This window comes from Chiloscyllium plagiosum, chromosome 9 (genome assembly GCF_004010195.1).
Source record: "Chiloscyllium plagiosum isolate BGI_BamShark_2017 chromosome 9, ASM401019v2, whole genome shotgun sequence".
NCBI classification, from domain to species: Eukaryota; Metazoa; Chordata; class Chondrichthyes; order Orectolobiformes; family Hemiscylliidae; genus Chiloscyllium; species Chiloscyllium plagiosum.
This window is the reverse complement of record NC_057718.1, coordinates 47,204,527-47,226,546: the sequence shown is the minus strand read 5'-3', so window position 1 is coordinate 47,226,546 and position 22,020 is coordinate 47,204,527. Positions and strand designations below refer to the sequence as shown.

General features: G+C 39.0%; 1 protein-coding gene across 1 annotated transcript in view; it reads right to left on the bottom strand.

Moving 5' to 3' along the window:
- Nucleotides 1-5,670: 5,670 nt before the first annotated feature.
- nsl1 (NSL1 component of MIS12 kinetochore complex) overlaps nt 5,671-22,020 on the bottom strand; it is a 23,853-nt gene continuing 7,503 nt past the window's right edge. Inside the window, exons 3-6 of the mRNA XM_043695863.1 lie at nt 18,200-18,330; nt 14,692-14,749; nt 10,573-10,640; nt 5,671-6,321 (exon numbers count right to left, since the gene is read on the bottom strand). Of these exons, the coding sequence (XP_043551798.1) occupies nt 6,046-6,321; nt 10,573-10,640; nt 14,692-14,749; nt 18,200-18,330 (533 nt within the window). The 3' untranslated portion in view covers nt 5,671-6,045. The remainder of the gene's footprint in view (nt 6,322-10,572; nt 10,641-14,691; nt 14,750-18,199; nt 18,331-22,020) is intronic.

The following is a 22,020-nucleotide window of genomic DNA, read 5'->3' as shown; positions in this document are numbered from 1 at the left end:
TTTGCTTCTACAGCTTAGAGAGAGTGTTGTGGTAGGGTTAGTTGGGTCAGTGAGTATTGGCAGTGTCAGTTATAGTATTCAGTTCAGTCACAATGGTTAATCTGAATTATATCAAGTGTAAACAGTGTTACTTTTGCATTGTAAGTTCCACAAGTCTAGTCCAAGTCCTTGACACACTGATCAAGGTTGTAAAGGATGTACAATGGAAGTTTAAATTTCCTGGTTAAAAATCACAACACCAGTTATAGTCCAACAGGTTTAATTGGAAGCATACTAGCTTTCGGAGCGACGCTCCTTCATCAGGTGATTATGGAGGGCTCGATCATAACAGAATTTATAGCAAAAATTTGCAGTGTGATGTAACTGAAATTATACATTGAAGAATCAATCAATTCTTCAATGTATAATTTCAGTTACATCACACAGCAAATTATTGCTATAAATTCTGTTACGATCGAGCCCTCCACAATCACCTGAAGGAGCATCGCTCCGAAAGCTAGTGTGCTTCCAATTAAACCTGTTGGACTATAACCTGGTTTGTGTGATTTTTAACTTTGTACACCCCAGTCCAACACTGGCATCTCCGAATCATAAATTTCCTGGACATCTATAGCACAAGGTTGTGGCAGGTCTTCTGCTGGATCCTGATACTTCTCTGAACTCAAGTCCAGATTTCAATGGTACAAACATTCCAAGATTTGAGCCATTACATGCCATTATTTTAGAGTCCCTACCATGGGAAATGGTCCGCCAGGACATTCGATTTCCTCCCAAAGTCCAACGACGTACAATTTCGGTGGATTAGCCATGCTAAATTTCTCAGTGTTCAGGGAGTTAGGTTAGGTCCATTAGCCACAGGAAATGGAGGGTTACAGGGATAGGGTGGGGGTTAGGTCGGAGTGGAATGTTCTTCAGAGGGTCGGCATGGACTTGGTGGGCCGAACAGCCTGTTTCCACACTGTAGGGATTCTATGATTCCATGGTTTCACTTCCTTTAATCATCTTAAACATGTTAAGTAAACTATCTTTAATCTTCAATGCTCAAATGATTACAAACTTAGTCCAGGCAATTTATCCTGATAATGTAACCCTTTTAACATTTACTGCAACACAGAGCAACATGGCCAATATCTGCTTCATAAGGTACTCAGAACTGAACACATCACTCTATATGGTTATAACAACTTCACCTTTGTTGCAATTCAGCTGTAATGAAATAAAAAATCCTTACATCTTTTAATTTTCATACAGAAATCAGTAAAAGCTAATAGTTAGCAGTCAAAGTATCCCCACTCTTGCCATTTAGCCTACAGTCTGATCCATTTTGGGTTTAAAATGGAAGACCTCACACTTTCCCACATTAAACATCTTTTAAGGGTCTCATCTGCTAACTTCTATATAAATGTACCTTTGTAACACTATTTACTGTGCCATCTGGTGCTGTGTCAGAAAAATTAGTTCATTGATTACTTCATTGAAAGACTGAATAGTGAATAGCTGAGTCTCAATTGCAGAAGGACACGATAAGACACATCTTTCCAAGGCGTACAAACCAATTATTCCAACTTGTCTTCAATCTCCTAAGCAATTTCTTATTAGTCAGTTGCCTTCAATTTCATGCACACATATTTACTAACTACCTCTTATGCTTTGGCCTGGCTTAGAGTTTATGGTTACATGCCTGATTGGATCAAGGTATACTGACATAAATCAATTTCCACTTTAATGGCAGAAGCAAAATACCAGAGATGCTGGAAACCCAAAATAATATTAGATGTCCTCAGCAAATCTGGACACATCTGTGGAAGGAGAAACAATATTTTGTGTCAATGGCTTTTCAGAATGCTAGTTCCATTTGTGTGCGCACAGATGTTGCCAGAACTCAATAATCCCAATATTTGCTATTAAAAGTCCTAGGTCTTGTTCTTATTTTATATTTCCATTATTTAATCTTACACCTAACTTGGCCACTGAAACAATCTTGGTAAATGTGCAATTATCTCCTCTTGCAAGAGTGGTACCAGCTCTTATGCAATCCTCTGAATGGATTAGATTTAGATTACCTTCAGTGTGGAAACAGGCTCTTCCGCCCAACAAGTCCACACCGACCCTCCGAAGAGAATCCGACCCAGACCCATTTCCCTCTGCATGATGCACCTTACACAATGGGCAATTTAGTATGGCCAATCCACCTGATCTGCACATCTTTGGACTGTGGGAGGAAACCGGAGCACCCGAAGGGAACCCACGCAGACACAGGGAGAATGTGCAAACTCCATTTAGTCACCAGAGGCTGGAATCGAACCCGGGTTCCTGGCTTTGTAAGGCAGCAGTGCTAACCATTGAGCCACCGTGCTGCCCAAAAGCAATATTCTAAAATAACTGAAAGTGTAGAACTAATGCTAGATATGTAATTAAAAGTTTACTTACCCATCACATCGCATTCAATACCTAGAAAAAGTGTGCATTTTTACTTATGATCGGCCCAAATAACTGGTGTTACTTTGCTAATTCACTAAATGTAGATTAGATGATCACAAGCCCTAACCCTCACACTAGTATTGTTTTCTCATCAAAGATACCTATCAAGAACTTGGGACTAGCAAAAATAAAGTTAAAATGTTTGTCCTTAATTGGAACCATCAAGCTAATTTAAGAGGAGATGAATTACTGAAGGGTCAGTCAGATTCATACAGCATGAAAACAGACCCTTCAGCCCAACGGGTCCATGCCACCTATGTTCCCAAACTAAACCATTCCCACCTGCCTGCTCCTGACCCAAATTCCTCCAAACATTTGCTATTCATGGATCTACCCAAATGTCTTTTAAACATTATAACTACCTGCATCAACCACTTCCTCTGGCAATTCATCCCATATATGAACCACTCTAAAGTGTTACCTCTCATACACTTTTTAAAATCTTTCTCCTCTCATCTTAAAATTACGCTCCCTCATCCTGAAGTCCCCCATTCTAGGGAAGACACCTACCATTAACTGTATCTATACCCCTCATTTTATAAACCTCTATAAAAGGTCACCTCTTAATCTTCTACGTTCCAATGAAAAAAGTCCCAGCCTATCCATATAACTCAAACCTTCCATATCCAGCAACATCCTGTTAAATCTCTTCTGAAACCTCTTTAGGTTAGCGAGTTTTGAGAAGATAAATCCAGAACCTCTCTAGCTTATAGCATGTTGATGACAATTGGACACAGCATTCCAGAAGAGGCCTCATCAATGTCCTGTACAACCTCAGCATGATTTCCCAATTCCTATACTCAAAGGACTGAGCAATAAAAGGTGCTAAACACCTTAACCACTGTTTATATGTGATGCAAACTTCAAGGAATTATGTACCTGAACCCTTACACCCCTCTGCTCTACAACACTAACCAAGGGTCTACCATTAATTGTAGAAGTCCTGCCTGTTTGTTGAACCAAATGCAACACTGCACATTTATCCAAATTGAAGTCCACCAGCCATTGTTCAGCTCCTCTTATGGCAATATCCAGCCTTTGATTCAAAGTTCTGGGGATTTAGCATTTGATAATCAAGGAGTGTCCAAACAATTTAAGTATCAACTTATATTAATCTATGCCAATGCCATTGCAATGCTAAGAGCAGGAGATACTTGATCACCTTTGTGATAAAAAATGAATTGGGAGCCTTTCTATCCGCATTACCAAGGAATTCTGGACTAGAACATACATGTAAACATGAATAGCTGGGATGGGTTCAAGACCTATCTCTTTGCTGTACCTACAGTGAAGTTCATGGTGCTTTGGTTCAAACTGCCTTTATACAGAACTGAAGAGTATTGAAAGAGGTCATGCAAATCTTGCTTGAAAACATGCCCAGGAGCTTGGTTGCTAGGAAAACAATAAACCCAGGTTGAATTATTGGAAATAAAATGCAAGATATCCACACCTTTGGACAATTGCAAAGGCATCGGTGATAATTCTGGATACACTTGGGAATTTTCAAACATTTCAAAAAGTGGAGAAATATTTCTGTAGTTTAGACTATAGTCACCTAATGAAATAGAGTTTTGTCGATTTGCCTTTTAGTTTATTTCATTAAGTAGTCTTAAATTTTGTGATTTTCAGTGGCTAACTGGAAGTAAAATATTTTTTGAAAAGTTAGTCACTACGGGGTTCATAACACAAGAGTCCAACCTGTTTTCTGGGACTGAGAATAAGTTTACTTGAACTTGCATTCTTCAACTTGATAGTCCTCCCAATATTTTGCAGGCCTCTGTACACGTGGCTACACAATGACCAGCATTTTCCCCCTACTTGTCCAAATTACCTGTATACCTCTAGAAAAGGTGAAATCAACGAAAAAGTGGGAAAACTCTTCTTGCTAATCATATCTAGCATAAAGGAAGATGGTGGTTGTTGGTAGCCGAAGAAAATCTCAGCCCAAGTACATCACTGCAGGGGATCTTCAGTCATTTCCAAATCCAACCATCTTGGCTGCTTCACCAATGGCCTTCCCTTCCAATACATGGTTAGAACTGAAGATCTTCAGTGATAACTGCAGTACTCAGTATGATTTGCAACTCCACAGATGATGACAACATTAACCCAAGATTGAATGCTGCCTGTTAAAAGTCACAAGTAGCATTTGTGCCATTCATGTACCAGGCAATCATGAGGTTCAACTTAAAGGGTCTAACCATCTCTGCTTAATGTCCAACAGCATTAACATCACAACACCCCAACTGCATGATCCACAAGATACAAGTCACAAGAGTGACCAAAGTACTCTCTATTTGTTTGGTTAGGTACGAGTCCAACACAAGATGCTCAACACCATCCAGGAAAAAGCTGCCATCCACTACTTTAAAAACGTGAAGTCCCTTCAATATCAGTGTACAGATGTACTGCAGCTACTTTCCAACAGTAAATCTAAAACAAGGTGAACAGAAACATAGGAACACACCACTTGCAAGTTCCTCATCATCTTGACTTTGTCATGTATTCTTTCACCATTGTTGGGTCAGAACTTTGTCACCCCTTTAAGAGCATTGTAAGTGCAACTGCACCACGTTAGATTGCATGAGTTCATTATGGTAGCTCACTATCAAATTCTCAAGTGAGTTAAAGAATGTGCAAAACATACTGGACCTATCAGTGATTCTCTCATACCATGAACAAGTTAGAAAAAGCTACATTGTTCCTGCTAGAAAAGTGCCATGAAAAGTTTGCCAGCTTTTAATTAAGAAAAATATAGTTATACAATATATATGTATCTTAAGTTTATTTAAAATTATGAGAAACATACAAAGATAGACATTGGATATTTACAATTTTGAAGTTTACAATATTCAAAGAACCAGTAAGTATGTGTTATTCCACACTTTTAAAAAAAACTTATCTTACACAAGATAGTTAGAAGTGGCCAATCAACTATTCACATTTCACTGTCCATTTATATAAATTCATTTCAGTTTCATTTTCCATGCAATGTTTATACAAATTCTCTTTAACGGAGTCATCATTTGTTAGATGTGAAGTAACTGACAGTCACAATTAGAGACTGCTCTTAAATGAACATATCTAGTATTTCATTACAAAGTAAATTAACAGAAAGCAGAGAAAAAAGTAACGATTACAAAAAAAAAAATCAAGCTATTTATACATAATTTTAAAAATCTTTTCTGGGGATTTTAGTCCTAAAACAGGAATGGAACTCTAACATTAAACAATATTGAGTCAGATTCTGAAATACAAAAATCTGAACAAGGTTAACTCTCTTGCAAATTAGATGACAAATATGTTTTAGGTTTCATCTATTCAAACAATTCTCAAATCTAATTAATTTTCTCACGTTAAGACCTCTCCTCAGGGCTGGACATTATTAGTATACATTCTTACATGAATAAACAATTGGATAAATATCTTTGTGGACTGTACTCTAAGCACTTCCAAACTGAGATGCCAACGATTGAACTTTACACCAAACCTGGCTAAAAATACTAAAAAAAAACCATGCTATTAATGTACAAGCTATCTGTTGCCGCTGAATGTTTTGCAGGATTATTGACCAAGATGCAGTCTTCGCTTTGGATATTTTCGATTAATGGAAGAATGTACTTTACTTTTGTGTGACTTACGACTCTTCAATTGTCTTTCAGTTTCTATGGGAGTGACATCAGATTTTCCAAGCAGCAGAGTTTGTTCATTGCTATTTTGGAAACACATCTCTGTGGAGGTTGAGAATATTGCTTTGTTTGTCTGGGATTGCTTCATAATGGGAACAAGAGTTAGAGTTTGCAAAAGTCCTTCAGCTTTCTCCATAAATGTTGGTAAATGCTGGGAGAACAAAATTGCATTAACATTAGTTCTTGCACATCACAATTACATTCTCCTGCAAAAAATTAGATTAACAAATTGAACATTCTTGGAAATCCTTCAAAGGCCTACAGACTTAATATTCTGCGAGATAATCCATTTGTTATATAGCTGTAAACATCTGGCTATAAAAACCACTTGCTGTTAAACTTTCCCAAAATTAAGCATAATCTAACTTGAAGTTTTACTGCCAAACTCAATCGTCGGATCTTCCTGAAGCCATTTCTTCCTCACTGGGGGTCAACCATATTTAATAAGCCTTTATTCACCTACATTTCAAAAGAATTTACAGAAAATCTTTCTTGTTCTTGAGGCATGCCAATATTGAGCATCTGTTTACTGCCCATCAGTAAGGAGAACAGAAGGTTTGGTGCTGCAAGAGAGAGACTCCACAAAAGGTATATTACTTCCATGGTAGCAGCATCAAGGATGTCTTGGAGAAGCTGCAGTGCATGTTGAAGAGGGAGAGTAAACTGCTAAAGGTTGTCACATATCAGTACCAATGATATAAAAGTGGAAAAATGGATTAAATTGCACAAGAGGAGTTTAGGAAGTTAGCACGCACTATAAAGTTGGATCTCAAAACTGCTACCCAGTGCTACATCCTGACAGGTATCGAAATAACAGGGTATACTCAATGAATATGTGGCTGAAGAAATGGCGTAAAGGGAAAAATTCAGATTTGTGGGATACTAGAACTGGTTCTGGGAAAGATTAAATTACTACAAACAGGACGAGTTGCATCTGGACAGAACCAGGAATAGGACTAATATCTTTGCAAGGGGGAGCTATTTGTTCATTCTGTCAGGGAGGATTTAAACTACAATAGCAGGGGAATGGGAACCTGAGCATGGAGTCAGAGATGCTAGACCCAAGGATAGAAATCAAAGACAAAAGTACAAAAATAGGCAGAAAAAACAAGAACAAGAACCAAATGGTGTCATAGTGCAAAATAAAGACAACTAATAAGGTTAAATGAGCAAAATTATAGGCACTGCATGTTAATGTGGTGGAGCATTGGCAGTAAGACAGATGAATTAATAGCACAAATAGATATACAGTTATAATAAAGCTGCAATTACACAGGCATAACTACAGACTGACTAAGGTCGTGAAATGAACATCCAGGAGTATTCAATATTTAGGCAGGCCAGGCAAATAAGGAAAGAAGGTGTGGGAACCATTATTCGTAAAGGATCTTCCATGCCCACAATGAGGAAGGATATTGGCTCATAAAATAATGATTTGGATTCTGCTCAGGTGGAACTAAGAAACATCAACGGCAGAAACAATGTTGGGGATTTTCTCTTGCATTTGCCTGTAGACAGAGAAAGGAGATTAGAGATGCATGCCATAAGGGTATAATTGTAATCATGGGTGACTTTAATCTACATTGATTGGGCAAACCAAATTAGCAAATAACAGAGGATGATTTCCTGGAGTGAATGTGTTTTAGTGGTGTACATATTTTAAGAATAATATCTTGAAGAACTGACTAGAGAGCGGGCTACCCTAGATTGGGTATTACGCAATGAGAAAGGATTAACATTCCTGTTGTCCTAGGTCCATTGCAGAAGAGCAATGATAAAATGACAAAATTATTTATTAAGATGGGCCATGTCACTGAATCTGAAATTGGGGCCCTGAATCTAAATAAAAGGGAAATATGATGGCCTGAAGTGCAAGTTGGCGATAATAAATTGAGAAAACGTTAAAGGATTGGCAGTGGATAGGTAACAGCTAATATTTAAAGAACATATGCATATATGACAATTATTCTTTCCAATCCAGCACAAAAATAGAACAGGAAAGGTGGCTCGACTATGGCTGACAAAATAAATTATGGCTGATGGGAGATCTAAAGAGGAGAAACAAATTGCGAGAAAAAGCAGCAAACCTGAAGACTGGAAGCAAGTTAGAATTCAGCAGACCTGGAGAATTCACAACCTAACGCCATGGCGGAAGCCAGGACTGAGTACATTTAAGGGGATGGATAGATTTTTAAATTAGTACTTGAAGTGGGGTTCTGGACAGCAGGCAAGAAAATGGATACGATCATATTTAATGGTGGAACTGAGTGAATTGCATACACCTGCTTCTAGTTCATATGTTCAAAAGAGGACAAAAAGTTTGAAAAGGCGGTGAATAATGTCTGACTTGTATGGACATAAAATCTGACTGTAATATCTTCTATAAATATGTGAACAGGAAAAGATTAGCGTTGAGAAATGTAGATTTCTTAGTCAAAAGTGGGAATTATAATGGGAAATAAAGAAATGGCAGAAGAGTTGAATACACATTTTGGTTGTGTCTTCACAAATAATTTCCAAGAAATATTAGAGAAGTTAGGAATAGTAAAAGTTAAGAAAATCAGCGTTATATAAAGATTAGTAATTAATGGGGTTACAGGCTGACAAATCCTCAGGGCCCGATAATCTGTAACTGGAGTACTAAAGGAAGTGGCCCTTGAAATATTGGGTAAATTGGTGGTCATCTTCCAAAACTTTATAGACTGGATCAGTTCCTATAGATTGCAGGGTAGCAATGTAACCCTACTATTGTTTAAAAGAAAGAGGAAAAAAAAGACAGATCAGTTAGCCTAACATCAGTAGTGTATAAACACTAGAATCTATTATAAAAGATGTGTTAACAAAACACATGGAAAACATGCTCAACTAAGCTACTGGAGTTTTTTTGAGGCTGGAACTAGAAGAGGAGGTAAGGGAGAACCAGGTAATGTGTTTTTGGATTTCCTGAAAGCTTTCGATAAGGTCCTATTATAAAAAGAGATTAATAGGCAAAATTAAAGCACGTGGCATCGGGGCTAACATACTGATATGGAAACTGTGGGAATAAATTAATCTTTTTCTGGATCTCAGGTAGTGACTAGTGGTACACCATAGGGATCAATGCTCGAGACTCAGCTATTCACAAAATATATATTGCATCCAAGTCATTTATACATAAATGATGTGGGAACCAAATGTAATATTTCGCTATTTGCTAATGGCACAAAGCTAGATGGGATCGAGAGTTGAGAGGAAGATGCAAGGAGGCTTCAGGATGATTTGAAGAAGTTGTGTGCAAAAGCAAACATGGCAGATACAGTAGAACATGGATAACTGTGAAATTGTACACCTTGGTGTGAATAACAAAAAAGGTACAGCATTATTTAAAGAGTGATATTTTAGGAAGTGTGAACACATAAAAAGGGATCAACCAACTAAAATGACTAAACCAACTAGATGCAGGGAGGATGTTTCCTATGTTTGGGAAATCTAGAATCAGAGGTCATAGTCTTAGAATACAAGGTAGGCAATTTAGAACTGAGATAAGGAAACATTTCTTCAAAAAGATGACGGTCAACCTGTGAAAGTCACTCCCATGGAAGTCCGTGGAGGCCAGATCAGCGTGAGTGAGCGAGAGAGCGAGCGAGAGAGAGAGAGCGAGCGAGCGCGAGCACGAGAGCGAGAGCGAGCGCGAGCACGAGAGCGAGAGCGAGCACGAGAGCGAGAGCGAGCGCGAGCACGAGAGCGAGAGCGAGCGCGAGCACGAGAGCGAGCACGAGAGCGAGCACGAGAGCGAGCACGAGAGCGAACGCGAGAGCGAACGCGAGAGCGAACGCGAGAGCGAGCGCGAGAGCGAGCGCGAGAGCGAGCGCGAGAGCGAGCGCGAGAGCAAGATTTTTAAAAAAGCATTAAAGGCATCAAGGGGTATGGAGAGAAATCAAGAGTATGGCATTGAGATAGAGGATCATATACTGAAAGGTGAAGTAGGCTCAAGTGGTCAAATGGCCTGTTCCTAGTTCTCTTTTTCTATTATTTCAATAGACACCGTTTGAAAGACTTTTTAAAGAAAATACATACAAGAACCTATGTATACAAACTACAGTGGATACAAGAATGTGAACAGTCACTTTAAAACTAATTTAAAAAACAATGCAAACACTTTTAATGGTGTAGTATTCTAATGCGCCAAGTAAGTACTGGAGAAATTTATAAAAATTGTACTATTGGATATTCGAGACCTCATACCAGGCAAGGTAGGGCGATTTGTTCAAAGTTCAAAGTCTTGAACAAAACTACCAAATATTTCCCCAAAACATTCAGTACAATTCAATAATTTGAAACTTTGGAAATTTATTAAAGTGAGTGGTTGAACCTCCTTTATTTAGATGAATAATTAATATACAAATCGCTCCGAAATGCTTACCTTCATAACGTCACTCATATCTCGAGAAATATTTGATGCAATTTTCACCAACTCCTTCTCCTTGGATACTATTAAAAGTGCATTTGCAAATATGTTACAAAGTATCATTAAGTACCACCATAAATTGATAATCAGCATGGCTCAGGATTATTCTAAAATTAACTCGAAGACCTTAAGACATAGAAGCAGAACAGTACTTGCTTAATAATTACCTGCTCACTGACATTCAGTTTGGATTTTGCAAGGACCTCTCAGCTCCAGACTTCATAAAAGCACAGAACAGCTGAACTCCAGGTAAAATGAGAGTGGCTACTTTTAATAGGGTGTGGTATTAAAGAGCTCTAGCAAACTGGAGTCAAATGGGAAAAGTGGGAAAATCTATCCACAGCTTGGAGTCACACCTGGCACAAAGTAAAGTGGTTGTGGAAGCAAGTCATCTCAACTTCAGGATATGTCTGCAGGGAGTTCCTCAGGGCCCTGGACCCAACCATTTTAGCTGCTTCCAAGAAATTCAGTCTACTATCAAGGTCAGACATGGGGACCTTCACGAACAAATGCGCAATGTTAAACATCATTTGCAACTTTTCAGATACCTTGTAGCTAATGACCCAGTTATCACCTATCACTATCCAAGTATGGTTTGCAGCACTTGTAGGATGGAGGTAACATGGTGATATACAGTCAGGACGGTATTGTCCTTAGAGTCCTCAACATCAACTTCAGACCCATGAAGCCTCACGCAGTCATGTCAAAACAAGGGTAAAGCAGCTTTCCAGATATTTACTGATCACTCTCCATTAGCTGATCAGTACATCTCCATATTGGACACTGGAGGAAACTTGGAGGGCAGCAAGGTTTCAGAATGAATTCTGGGTGGAGGTACTTCAAATGCCCATCACCAATAGTGGCTCAGTAGGATCACTATTAACTGAGTGGACCAAGTCCCAGAGCCTGTGGCAGATGGCAAGGGAACCAAGAAGGGAAAAACCTACTTGACCTCATTCTCACCAATGTATCTCAGCAGATATGTCGGTGATAGTCATGTAGGAATGACGACCATACAGTCCTTAAGAAGATCAAGTCCCATCTCGCCCAGCAGTGCGAGAATCCTTAGCCAGATGATTCAAATGAATGATCCATCTCAGTGTCCCAGAGGTCTTTAGCATAACAAATGTCAACATTTTTGCAAATGCACAGACAACTTGTGCTCCAGAACGAGCCACACGCTGAGCCAAGCAGTTATAGCAGTTACAATATTGATGCATAGCCAGCAAACTGAAAAATTGCCCAGGTATATTGTGTTTAGAAAAAGCTGGACAAATCCAAGCTACCAAATTACCACCCATCACTCTACTTTCAATTATCAGTAAATTGATAAATGCGAACAGTGGTATCAACAATAACTAGTGCACTTTTGTTCAGTTTGAGTTCTATGATGCCCACTCAGCTCCTTCCTTTATGATAACTTTGGTTCAAAATAAAATTGCGCTAGTTCTGGAGCAAAGAATTTCAGTAACTTTGCAAGACTGTTGCTAGAGTTCATAATATTTTCAGTATCCAATGCCTGAAGCCACTTCTTGAGGATATATGAAATGAATTGAACCAAACCAGCTGAATGCTGGCACACTGGATATTGGGTACCTAATCCAAGAGGGGAAGTGAAGGCGAATGTTCATGACATCAAGGCATAATAATTTGAGTAAGTGACATTAAGGAGTTCTAATTAATCAGAGTCCAGAGGAATTGAGGAAAACTCTCCAATGGTTGGAATCAAACCTAGTATCATGCAAGATCATTGTGGTTGTTGGAGATTAACCATCCCAGCCACATGATATTGCTGAGAAACACCTGCAACATAGATTCACAGGCTCAACCATCTTCAACTGCTTTATTAACAACCATTCGTCCAACACAAGGTCAGTGGTGAGCATGTTCACTGATGAGTGCACAACATTAAGTGTCATTCACAACTCCTCAGCTCCTGATGCAGCCTATATCCAAATACAGCAAGGCTGGAAAAAACAAATCCAGAATTGGGCTGACAGGTGGAATGTAATATTTACACCACACGTACTGAAGCAATGACCATCTCCATCAAGGGAGAATTTAAGCATTATCCTCAACATTGAATGGCATTCCCATGGCTGAAACCTTGGGGTGGGCGGGACCTGGATCAACCGTATAAGCACTGAGTCTATAAAAGGAGGACAGAGCAAGAAACTCTCCTCCTGGCTCTTCAAAACCTCCCAACATAGAGAAGGCACAGGTCAACAATGTGATGGAATAATCTCCATTTGCCTGAATGAAATCATCACCAACAATATTCAAAAAAGTTCAATTCCAACCAGAACAAAATGGTGCACTTTCCAGTCTGCCCATCTGTTATCTTAAACCGTCACTCCCCCCATCACCATGTTCAGTGGCTGCAGTATATAGCATCCATAAGATGCCCTGCAAAGATGCAGCAAGATTTGTTTGACAGCACTTTCTGAATTCCCAATTCCTACCAGCACGAAGGACACGGGCAGCAGATGCATGGGAACATGACCACACACCATTCTGACTTGAATCATATCATCACTCCATTGCCTTCTGGGTTAAAGCACTGGAGTTCCCTTTGTAACAACACTAGAACTACTATATTATATAGACTGTAGTGGTTCAAGATAGCTCTCAATACCTTTAAGGTCTCTTATGCATGGACAATAAATGGGGGTTCAGCATTATTTAATTAAAAGTAATAGCTTATTTTACTCAACTATTTCAATAGTATCTTGGCCATCATTACTCTGTTAACTTGAGCTAATTCAAAATTCTGTTGCCCATATCACAACTCATCCCAACTCCTGGTCACCAATCACCTGTGCAGACTGTAGACAGGTTCTAATAAACCAGTTAGGACATATTATTACACATCTCTGAAGCAGGTGGGCGCTGAACCCAGGACTTGTGGCTCAGAGGCAGGGACACCTCAGATTTGTTAGGCAAAAGTACAGCTATTTTAATTACTCTGATCAGACATATTATGACACACCTCTGGAGCAGATGAGAATTGGGACTCTTGATTCAGAGGCCACAAGCACTGTAATGTTGTAACTGCATCATAGTTTATTAAGTTGCATGCAGGTGGTAGGCATTAACTTGCAATTCCCTTTTGACTGTTTAACTATGCTGCTGGGGGCCCTTGTAGTATTCTCACCCCTGGGCCAGGAGGTCCAGCTTCACAGTTCCATCTACCCTTGAGTTATGTTGTGACATGTCTGAACAGATTGATTATTTTTTTTTTGTTAGTTAACAGGCTGTGCTTTTATAAAAATAGTATAAAGAAGAACAGTCTGAAACTATGGTTATTGAGTTAAGAGATACTAGTTTGTAATGTGGAACTCCAAATAAATGCTTATTAAAACCAGATAATGATTGGTTTCAGTTCATACCTATACCAGATGGTTTTCTGCAGCATAACTGAGCCCATCCTCTTACATTAAGGACCTTGCAGACAGTCAATCTAAAATGATCATCCTAGTCTTCAAGGGCCCTCCACAGTCTCATATCTCTCCTTCTTCAATCCTACAAATCTCCAACTCTGTTCTGTATCCCTCCAATTCTGGCCACTTCCCTTTTCTCAATTTACTCTGCACTATTATAGGCTGTGCATTCAGCTTCCTAGAGCTGAGGTTCTGAAATACCATGTTTAAAAAAAGATGTAATATTTTTAAGACACTGCATAAAATTTATTTGTTTAAAACCTTTTAATCACCTGTCCTACTATTCCTTGTGATTGGTGCCAAACGTTACCTAATAGGAATGTTAAAGTCACTATAAAAAAAATGTAAGTTGCTGAAATTTTTGATTTCAGCTCTTTTTGCACAGGGAGCTGCTGGGTATCTGAATCCTTTTCCTCCTCCTCAAATGAAGGAAGGAGAAAGGTAGTGCCTTTAAAAGCTAATCGTGTACAATACATGGTCTCAGGTGGTTGACAAGCGCACAAAGACAGCTCACGTCCATTTTTAATTTTTCCAAATAAAACACAAATGTACAATTGGGTTGCAATTCAGTGAGTTCAGCATAGTTAACTAGAGAAGGTACCTGGACTTTGAAAGAAAATTTTCACTTGCTTACCTTGTTCTGGATGAACTTCTGTTTTTAATTGGGTCATTACCGCAGGCTGATATAGCTTCTGCACAAAATGAAATATATTATTATAGAAAATAGGTTCAAATATTTATATTAGAATCAAACATCACCCCACTCCTCTGGTTAACTTTCAAGATCCTGCAGATTGAACCATAATTGTCGCAGACCTTTTAATGGCATACCTATGAGCTACTGGGAGTCATACAGCTTGGGACATTTGTTGCATTGTGCTTACGCCAGCTACGATGGTACTGTGACATTAAAAAGATGTATTCTGTCCTGTTTCTCTTGCAGATGGATATTGTCACAACGGTACCAAAATGTCTCCTTCAGACAGGTAATTGATAAACAATTTTGAGTTCTCACTGGGTGTTTTTTTAAAATATAAGACAAAGAATCATTAATGGGTAGGGTCAGGGCTCACACAGACCCAGGAAATTTTGATTTCAGCTAGTTGATAAGGTTGCTGGGGCTAAAAGTTGAGTTCTCTGTTGCTAGAGTGAAGTCTTAGACACGAGGCTTCTTAAAAATTAAAAAGGGAAAGATTCTTCTTTCTCCTAAGCTGGAGACGGAGAGCATGTGAGAACCTTAAACATGTCATTGAATTGCCTTTTCCAAGGATGCATTTGTGGGATGCTGTCGAGTTGGAACACATGATGATTCTTGGTTAAAGAATACATAACTTTGTGAAGCATTTCAATTGAGTCAAGCTTTGCTAATTCTTCTTGCTGTATTTTGATTGTGTTTTAAGAATAAAATGCAATTTGATTAAAGCTTAGTGGTCGATCAATTGAATTGTATCTGGAAATAAAGTGGAGAAAGCAAGTTAGGGTCTAGGCTAGTTCCATTATGGATGGCGCGTATGCGTGCATGTATTCTGGTTTGGTCTATAACATGGCTCCTGAAAGAACTGTTGACTTGGTCCTCAAAGTTTTCTTGTAACTCTTTCTCATACTTCTCCAGACCTTTGTTTTACAAAAGTTTCACCACTCCTCTTTTAAAAAAATTTGCCTCCTTATTTTGATAAATGATAAAGCATTTCAGGTGTCAATAATGTATTGTATAAAAATATTTTTATTCTTCCTTTCGTGTAACAGTTGAAAGCAACCATACCAGTTTGTTTTTATACAAGTGTAAAGTGCTCATAAACACAAAGGCCAGATTCTGTTATCATAGTAACCGCAAGGTTATCAACACTAAGGTATTATGGGACAAATCAGACTTAAGTATTGAAGCACTTGCATGCCTGGTGAACTGTGAAAATTGGCATTTCAAAACAGACTGAACACTGATTTGCTATACATGCCTACCTTCACATCGAGATGATGGAAAGATTTAGGGCGAGTATAAATCGGGAGTAAAAGGAGCTTTACATGCTGTATGAGATAACAATTACTGATATACCAACTTCCTGTCCCTTGAATTTTTTTTTTTAAAAACGTATTCACAGGACATGGGTGTCAATGACTAGACCAGCATTTATTGCCCATCCCTAATTACCCCATTAAGAGACAGTCAATCGCATCACCATGGACTTGGAATCACACTCATGATAAACCAGATAAGGACAGCAGTTTCTTTTCCTGAAGAACACTTGTGAACCAGATGGGTTTTTACAACAATCGACAATGGTTTGGTGGCTATAATTAGACTCCTAATTTCAGATTTTTAAAAACGAATTGGATTCCAACCCTTGTCTCTAGAACGTTATCTGGATTCATAGTAGTGATAATAACACTAGGCCACCACATCCCACCAATTTGGAAATGCAGATTTTTGAAAAAACACTGCCTGTTTATTATTATCTCTTTCTTTTAAATTCATTTGTTCTTCACAATCTTTGTCAAGTACAGTAAAAGTGATTATGAAACTAGCTGAATAACCGAGGGTCAGTACTTGAAATCTAGAGGCAATTTGAGTTAATTAAATAAATCTAAAAAAAAGCAGCATCTAGCTATCTTGGCAACCACAAAATTATTGGATTGTCATGAAAGCCTACCAGAATGAGAAGTTATACTCTAGTATATCCCTCACTACTATTAAAAACAAAAAGCATGTCAGTGGGGATGGTGTGTAGGTGGCACCATGGGATGGAGGTCACAACTATCAGATGAAATCCATGAACAACACATTTGCAATAAAGATGGTGCATATAATTGTAAATGCTTCAATCTTGCCTGTTGCAAAGATATTATGTCATTGTTGTCAAGTTCACTCCAATATCACTATCAAGAAATAGCAAAGTGCATTTGAAACAAAAAGCAAATATCTTGGCAATGGTGCTGAATCTTCATGTTTTTCAAAAAAAATTTCAAGATATATGCACATCATTCTCGACGTCAGCATTTATTGCTCATCCATAACTATTCTTGAAAAGCTAGTGGTAAACCAATTCTTTGAACTGTAATGCAGCTGGTGCAGGTATACACATACAAAGTAGTGTTAGGAAGGGAGTTTCGGGATTTTGGCATAATCACAACAAAGGAACACTATTATAATTCAAAATCAAAGCGGTGTATGGATTGGAAGATGGTAGTGTTCCCATACATTGCAGCACAGAATCAAGAAGCAGAGTGCTTGCTACAGAACTCCATGCCTCCTACCTGCTCTCTTGCAGCTAGGGAACTTATACATTCAGTTTCTGGTCAATGGTCAACCAGTATTCTGAGATATTTCCTCATTTTTTAAATAAATTGTTCATGGCATGTGTACTTCACTGAGCTGGACCAGCATTCATTGACCATCCTGAATTGCCCCTTAGTTTGAATGGCTAGCTAGGACTATTTCAGAGGGCAGTTAAGGAGTCAAGCATATTGCAGTCACATGTAGGCTAGGCTAGGCCAGGTAAGCATGGCAGACCTTCTTCCCCAAGGGACAATAGTGAATTAGATGCATTTTTATAACAATGCTAGATGGTCACCATTAGGCCAGTTTTAATTGCCTATTTTCAAAAAAAAAAATTTCACCACCTGTTATGGTGGGATTTGAACCCACGTCCCAGAGAATTACCCTGGCTAAGTGACTTTACCATTGTATCACCGCCTTCCCCGTTGGCACGTGTGGGGCAAAAATGTGACTTACTCCATGCCTGAACATTACTCAGGTATGGCTGTTTACGGGCATAACTGCTTCAGTATCTGCAGAATTATAAATGGTACTGGACACTGCAAAAGTCAGTGATATCTCTACTTCTGACCATATGATTGAGGAATGATCATTGATAAAACAGCTAAGAAAGCTGTGGCTGGAACATTACGTTGAGGAGCTTCTCCAGTAATTTCCGAGGGTTGACATGTTTCGATGAAATTGTAGAAAGGATTTATACTACTAAATTAAAGCAGATCTCCTACCATTGGTTTGAGCAACAGCATGCAACTGAATTTACCAAGTACATAAGTTAGATACTGTCATATATAAAGCATGGAGCTGAATAATTGGGCAAATCAGTACAAACTGAATTTCAAGATAAATATACCAAAAAAGGTAAACATACTAGTGATTCCCTTTCTGCTTTCATGGTCCTAGCAAGGTGTCCAATAATCTTCCTTGGAAACTGCTTACGTTTTGAGGCCGTCTCTTTAATGCATTCATCCAAATCATCATCCAAAGCCCTTATGTCGCTACCTGGAAATAAAGTTGGGTGCAAGGCTTTTAATAAGGGTAAAAGTTTTGTTTGCAAGGTACCAGTAGTTCTTCTATAATGCAATGGTTGCGTTGTTGTGCAATCCCACATTAGAGAAAAACCGCACTTCAGAAACCGTGCTTAAAATGTTTGTGATGTAATTGCTACAGCCAACACAATTTAATAGTTCACGTGTAGAAACAATGTCAATTTGTATTATAGTGAATTCACTTTAACGAAGCTTGTATTATAGCAGGTCCATCTGTATTAATATAATTGGCAAACCAGCTTATTGAAATCAGGTTCCGAATAGATATAACGAATAGAAAAACCTCATTTTGCACAGCAAACAATATTAAAGGGGTACGGAAGTGTTAAGATCAGAGTTGTCCGTATCTGCCTCTGGACCATTAAAAAACAGAATTGTATCAGGAGAGGTTAACAGATTCAATTTAAACGGACTCAGGCGTTTAAGCAAGCCAGACTCCAAAATATTAGGGTGATACCAAATTCAACATTTTAATTAGCAACATAAATCAAACATCACCCAAATGCACTTAATTACAACCAGGTAACTCAAATTCTGTTCTCTAATTTTCTATTTGGTATTAATGCTCCTTTTGCAATTACTTCACTTTCAAAATGTAACTAAAATGTACTAACTTGATAGCAATAGTAGTAATTTCATAGATATATCAGTCATGTTCAACTCACCTCTACTGAACACGAGCATCCTCCTACTCAATCTGCATTTGCTATTACTTTCCTCCTTGCATGCATAACAGGCATCCTCCCAAAACATCAACTCACTGGGTAAAGGCATTTCTTCCGAGTTCTTTATTGGATTAGCAATTATCTTCTATTTGTTGCTTTTAATTTTGGACTTCTCCAAGTCAAACATTTTCTGAGCACGTATCATACCTCTTCATAATTTTAGAACTTCTTAAAATCACCTTTTAGCATTCTATTTTTTAAACACAGTGTCAGCCCTGTTGTTTCTTCTGACTGAGATTTTTTGTATCAATTTGCTCCAACATTTCAAAAATATAGTTTATTCATAAAAATCTTTATACATACACAGTCACAAATGCAGATCAGTTCTGTACAGGAGGATATGAAGAGAACAAACAAACATTGCAGGTCCCAGGTCTTTGACTCTGTCCAAATGCTGTCCTGTTTTTCCCCCCTCCCCCTAGTCAAAGCAAAATGATCAGAGATACAGTATAGTTGTACCTCCTTCATCTTTATTCCGGGCCCTGGAGGGAAGAGAAAACGATCGCCCATGTGCACAGGAACAGCAGTTTCTCAATGAACTATATAGTAATTTTACAGGGAGGAGCATCCAGATAAGGCAATATACATGTTATTTGGATGACCATTACAATCAATGGCAGAGACCAAGCCCTTTACTGTTATACAATGGATTTGTACATTGGATACTTTTCACCTAGTTGACTGGTGTTACATTCTGAACACTACCTCATCTTGTTAAATGGCTCTACATAAGGAATGTTTTTCCACCTTGTTAACCCAATACCCTTGCCTCCAGCACCCATTGTTAACTAAATTCTTATCTGATCTAAGTCATGCTCAGCTGAACCTGTTTCACAAAACTCAGAACTGAACTCTTTCCCTGCCTGCTTATACCCTGTACATATTCTCACAAACAGACTTAAGATTCACAGTACAGAAACAGACCCTTTAGTCCAACATGCCCCTGCCAACCAGATGTCCTAAATTAATCCAGTCCCATTTACATGCATTTGGCCCATATCCCACTAAATCCTTCCAATACATGCGCCCATCCAGGTGTCTTTTAAGTGTTGTAATTGCATCAGCCTCTACCACCTCCTCTGACAGGTTGTTCCCTACACAAACGTACACACCACCCTCTGCATGAAAACGTTGCCCCTTTTAAATCTTTCCCTCTCACCTTAAACCAATGCCCTCTGGTTTTGGACTCCCTACCTGGGAGACCTTAACTAATCACCTTATCCATGCCTCTCATGATTTTTATAAACCTCTATAAGGTCCCCTCTCAGCCTCAGACACTCCAGGAAGAATAGCCCTACCCTATTCAACCTCTCTGTATAGCTCAAATCCTCTAACCCTCCCAACGTTCTTTTAAATCATTTCTGAACCCTTTCAAGTTTTACAACATCTTTCCTATAGCAGGGAGATTCGAACTGAAAGTATTCCAAAATTGGCCAAAGCAATGTCCTGTACAGTTACAACATGACCTCCCAACTCCTGCACTCAATGCACTGACCAATAAAGGCAAGTGAATTAATCCCTTCTTCACTCCAGTGTCCACCTGGGACTCCACTTTCAAGGAACTATGAAGCTGCACTCCAAGGTCACTTTGTTTGGCAACACTTCCCAGGTCCTTACCATTAAGTGGATACGTCCTGCCCAGATTCGCCCAAACAAAATGCAGCACTTCACATTTATTGAAAACAAACTATACCTGGCACTCCTTGGCCCATCTGATTGAGCTCCCATCACACTCTAAGGTAACCTTCTTGGTTTCCACTACACCAATTTTGTTGTCATGTGCAAACTTCCTAAGTCTACCTCCTATATTCACAGCTAAATAATTTATACAAAAATGACAAAAAAAAGCAGTGGATCCAGCACTGATCCTTGCAGCACACCACTCGTCACAGGCTTCTAGTCCAAAAATACAATCTTCCATCATTACCCTATCTCCTACCTTCAAGTGAATTTTGTATCCAAATGGCTAGCTCTCCCAGTAATCTAACCTTGCTAACTGGTCTACCTGGGACTACCAGAACCTTGTTAAGCACCTTCCTGAAGGCCATATAGACATCCATGGCTCTGCCTTCAATCTTCTTCACTTCTTCAAAAATCTCAATCAAGTTAGTAAGATACGATTGCCCATGTACAAAGCCATGTTGGCTATCCCTACTCAGTCCTTGCCTTTCCAAATATGTGCAAATCCTGTCCCCTCTAATTTTGCCCATCACTGATGTCAGGGTCACCAATCTATAGTTCCTTGGCTTTTCCTTACCAGCTTTCTTAAACAATAGCATCACATTAACCAACCTCCAGTTTTCCAACACTTCATCAACGGCTATCGATGATACAAGTCTCTTACTTGAACAAAGATACATTTACATATACACTGTATTTGAGGTACCAGGAGGGTCCGATAAATGAACAGACACCCATTTAAACTTCAACAGAAAGACGTCAGACAATGGTCTTTCCCACTGCACCTTAGCAGCAGCTGCCTCATGCTTTATTACATGTCTCAGCACGTATATAGAACATAGAAGAATACAGCGCAGTACAGGCCCTTCGGCCCTCGATGTTGCGCCAATCCAAGCCCACCCAACCTACACTAGCCCACTATCCTCCATATGCCTATCCAATGCCCGCTTAAATGTCCATAATGAGGGAGAGTCCACCACTGCTACTGGCAGGGCATTCCATGAACTCACGACTCGCTGAGTAAAGAACCTACCCCTAACATCTGTCCTATACCTAACCCCCTTAATTTAAAGCTATGCCCCCTCATAATAGCTGACTCCATACGTGGAAAAAGATCCTCACTGTCGACCCTATCTAAACCCCTAATCATCTTATACACCTCTATCAAGTAAACCCTAAACCTTCTTTTCTCCAATGAAAACAACCCCAAGTGCCTCAGCCTTACCTCATACGATCTT